We start from the raw sequence: 1,912 nt of genomic DNA, 5'->3' as shown, positions 1-1,912 counted from the left end.
ACCAGTGGAACTCGGATGACGAGCCGTTGAACTTGTAGACCTGCTTGGGGCAGCCCCAGCTGCGGACAGAGAGAAGCTGGCACTGCCGAGGTCCCTCCCAACACTGCCCCTGGAGGACCCTGCCCCGGGCTATCCAGGCTGAGGGTGGTGGGAAGGGACACCACTCAGATGGGCGTCTGTGTGCTGAGTGGGAGGGGGCGGCAGTTGGGTTCCATCGCACACACCCGGGTCTGATGGGGAGCAGGAAGCTTGGAAGCTGTGTGTGGTGAGGACAGTCCCCAGGGGAGGGTGCAGATCCTGTCACTGTCCCCATCAGAAAGAGACACGGTGACATGCAGGGCCCCAGGAGGGCGAGGGGATGCCCCCAGCAAGTCTGGCAGGGTGCATGGCCAAAGAGGGTGTGTCTCGACTAAGTCACTGCCCAGGACCGGCCTCTCCCAGGAGCAGCAGACGGACCCACACCAGGGCCCTGGCTGCTCTCAGAGTCCCAGGATGGGCCCCTCTTCCTCTTTTCGTGGGGGCAGTGGATGCACCTCAGTCCTCTCTGCAAACCTGGTGGCCTGGAGGCCAGACTCGCTATCTGTCCGTCCTCTCATCCCTTTAGGCCAGTGACACATGGCAGATGGGAAGGTCAGGGGGTCAGGGCTGCCCAAAGCAATCTACAAACGCAACATCACTGGAATCTAAATTCTAATCGTCCCCTGCCCCCTCCAGAAATGGGAAAGCTGCCCCTCAAATCCCTGTGAGATTGCATGGGGCCCCAAGGAGTCAAAAGAGTCTTGGGGACAACAGTATAAGAGAACTCATATTTGCCCATTTCCAAATATATTACAATGCTACCGTGTGTGCTGGTATAAGGACGGACATCTCGGCCAAAGAAACTGGACAGGAAATCTGGAAATGCACCCATTCATGGATGACTGGCTCATTTCCGATAAGGGTGGCAGAGGTCAATCAATGGGAGAAAGTCATTCCCTTAGCAGAGGGTGCTGCAATCACTGAATCTGGAGAAGACTAGAGCTGGGCCCTGCACCTCCCTCAGACCCTATTGAAATACCCACCCAAATGTGCCAGGGGCCGTCTACAGCGTCTGAAGCCATAGAACCCTTAGAAGGGAACGGGGGTGTCAGGAGCTTCTTTTAGAAAGTGGGTTCTTAGATTCACGAGCAACTAGAGAGAGAACCAACTGGGCCTTGGTGAGAGCTCAGAACTTGGCATTAAGGGACTTTACGAAGTTAGGGACCAGACATCCCACAGGAGGAGAGAAAACACCCCGTGTCAGATCAGGGCTGACTACCCAGAATACCCCAAGGGGTACACCCCAACAAAGACGAAGAACCGAACTGGAAGACTGGACCAAAGGCGTGGCTAGGCATTTGTCCAGAGAAGCCCTCCAAGTGACCAACGGGCGCGTGACCAGACGCCCACATCATCAGCCATCAGGAGCTGGACGCCAAGACCACAGGAAGCCAGTCCATCGCGAGGGGCCTCTTGTGAAGCAGAGGACAAGTAAGGCGAGGGTGCGGAGAGATGGGGGGAGGGGGGGGGAGGCACTTGCTCACGACTGGTGGGGATCCCGAGGGCTGCGGCCACTGTGAGACCCAGGAGAACCCGGAGCTGTGACGCTACGCCTGGGTGTGTCCCCCCAACGCGTAAAGGCAAGGGCACAAAGCTGACGGAGCCGGCTGTGACTATCCACAGATACAGCGCCTGGGGTCTTAAAGGCTTGAAGGTAAACCAGCGGCCATCTAGCTCAGAAGCAACAAAGCCCACCTGGAAGAAGCACACCAGCCTGTGTGGCCACGAGGTGTTGAAGGGGTCAGGTATCAAAGACCAAAAAATCGTATTATTATGAATGAGGGGGAGTGCAGAGTGGGGACCCAAAGCCCATCTGTAGGCAACTGGACATCCC

The 1,912-nt window shown here is 57.1% G+C and overlaps 1 protein-coding gene across 1 annotated transcript in view; it reads right to left on the bottom strand.

Annotated features, from left to right (window-relative positions):
• Window positions 1–1,912, bottom strand: part of KCNT1 (potassium sodium-activated channel subfamily T member 1) — a 40,355-nt gene that overhangs the window by 23,036 nt on the left and 15,407 nt on the right. The window contains 1 exon segment of the mRNA XM_030885316.2: window positions 3–59. Coding sequence (XP_030741176.1) covers window positions 3–59 — 57 coding nt within the window.

Source organism: Echinops telfairi, unplaced genomic scaffold, assembly GCF_000313985.2.
Source record: "Echinops telfairi isolate 266 unplaced genomic scaffold, ASM31398v2 ScPeMD7_25;HRSCAF=90, whole genome shotgun sequence".
NCBI classification, from domain to species: domain Eukaryota; kingdom Metazoa; phylum Chordata; class Mammalia; order Afrosoricida; family Tenrecidae; genus Echinops; species Echinops telfairi.
Note: the sequence above shows the minus strand (reverse complement) of the source record. Positions and strands in the feature narration are given on the sequence as shown.